This window comes from Sinocyclocheilus rhinocerous, unplaced genomic scaffold (genome assembly GCF_001515625.1).
Source record: "Sinocyclocheilus rhinocerous isolate Xijiao unplaced genomic scaffold, SAMN03320098_v1.1 C36847295, whole genome shotgun sequence".
Lineage (NCBI taxonomy): Eukaryota > Metazoa > Chordata > Actinopteri > Cypriniformes > Cyprinidae > Sinocyclocheilus > Sinocyclocheilus rhinocerous.
Window position 1 is genome coordinate 1 of NW_015786429.1, and position 2000 is coordinate 2000.

The 2000-nt window shown below is 35.5% G+C and overlaps 1 protein-coding gene across 1 annotated transcript; it reads right to left on the reverse strand.

Moving 5' to 3' along the window:
* Positions 1–6: 6 nt before the first annotated feature.
* On the reverse strand, positions 7–1283 carry LOC107736643 (inositol polyphosphate 5-phosphatase K-like; the record flags this gene model as incomplete). Its single annotated transcript, XM_016548018.1, has 5 exons — positions 7–186; positions 369–473; positions 574–657; positions 820–957; positions 1041–1283. Coding segments are annotated over 5 exons (651 nt in total), but the record flags the coding sequence as incomplete, so codon positions are not given.
* Between the last annotated feature and the right edge of the window lie 717 nt (positions 1284–2000).

Sequence of the window (2000 nt, forward strand, 5' to 3'; positions counted from 1 at the left end):
AATTTTGGATTAAAATTGCACTTGCTTGAATTCGCAGGTATGTTTGGTTTGACATCTGAGCTGCATATGACAGCGTATAAACCAACGTGCACTTTAAACCTGGTCTTAACTGGCTACTGTTTCATCTAGTCCGTTGATATTTTCAGGCACTAAACCCTCTTCAATCGCCGCTCTGGATTCCTGCACCTTTAAATCAATTGAAAAACAACAGAAAACACTTCAAAAGCCATAATAGTGATATATTTATACATAAAAATACTATATAATATACTGTATATACTCTCTCTCTCCCTCTATACATATACTGTATATATATGCACAGTGTATTATGATGTATGCATGAAATATAGAAGTAAAATATTACTCACCTTAAAAGGTTGACTAATACCCACAATGCACTGCAAGTTGCTGCTGTAATAGCACAGCACACATTCTCCCCCAAGAGCAGGAATTTCATCTTTGTTCACATAAACCTGTGATCAGAGAAAATATCATTTACTGCTTGGTTGCTTATGTGACAAAAACAAATTATTTGACAGTTTTAAAGAAACAGAGACAGCAAATGTTGCATACTTGAAAGAGCTCATCAGTGAAAGACACCTGGTCATCCTTCACCCAGGTGTACGTGATATAGTCTGAAACGCTTTTAAAACCAACCTGTGGAGTGACAAGCACGTGGTCTATATTAACAACACCCTGGATAACATTAGTTCACAATACAGTATTTTAGTATCACTACTGTAACCATACACGATTATATTTATTATTTTTGGTCTGTGACCTTATCAGAACAGACCACATTTTGGGAACCTCTCTTACCTTATATAAACCGATCCAGTCCCAGGCACTGGAGGGAAAGGACTGGAGAAGGCTGTAGGCTATGAGGGCGTCAAAGTCGGCACTCCATTCTCCCTCAGCGCACACCTGCACCAATGGCGTTTCGTATATCTTTCTCAACTGGTGTCAGAGAAATAAATAGTCATTCTTGTAGTATTTTATAGAACAATAATGGCTATTATGTTAGCCAAACTCCTCCCCACCTCCAAGCGGAAGATGCCGATGACGGGCTTATGGTCGCTGATGCCGTACTCCAGTTTACTTGTGTAAAACTCCTGGCTCAGTTTTAGAGGGAACTCGTCTTTATGTTGCTCCTCCAGTTGTTTCTTTGGATCCTCTTGATTTTGACCATCTTCATTAGCGTCCTCTGACAGTGAGGACTTGGGCTTCACTCTCCAGAGAATCCTGTCACACCACGCAGGCTTGCGTTTTTTTCCACTAGCCAATCACACAGAGAGGAAAACAAGTTTAAATCGGTTAATAACATACAATAAAGTTAGTTGGTTTGAATCCCTTATCCAGAATTATACTGCTTTCAACTGGAAGAACACTAGCACGCCTTTCTGTACAGCCATCATTCATTTTGTGAAAATGAATTCATGTGGCATGCTTTTTTTAACTAAGAAAGTCATGTTTATGTCCCAAACTCCTCACACCAAATACACTAAGGACAGACAAGTGGCATATAGGTCTCTCTATACATGTACAAATTGTTCTAAAACAGTGCTTTTCAAACCAGGGTAATCTAAGGGATTTTAGGGGGGCTGTATAATTTTTTTTAGAAACAATATTTATTGCAAAAAGCGTTATACAAATAAATTTCAGTTGAACTGAAAATATTTCTCAAATATTCTAATATAAGGTATAGAAAACAAAATTATTTATATAATATAATAGTAAATATAATATTTTTAAAACTCGTTTTGGGTTTGTAATTACAATTTTAAATAAAATAATACTTTAAATCAGAAAGAACGTATTAAATTAATCAGAGATGACAGTAAAACACATTTTTAATTTGCATTCATCAAAGAATGCTGAAAAAATTCATCATGGTTTCCACAAAATATTAAATATTACTGTTTACAACTTTAATAATAATAAAAATAGTTTCTTTTGTACCAAATCAGCATATTAGAATGATTTCTGAAGGATAATGTGAC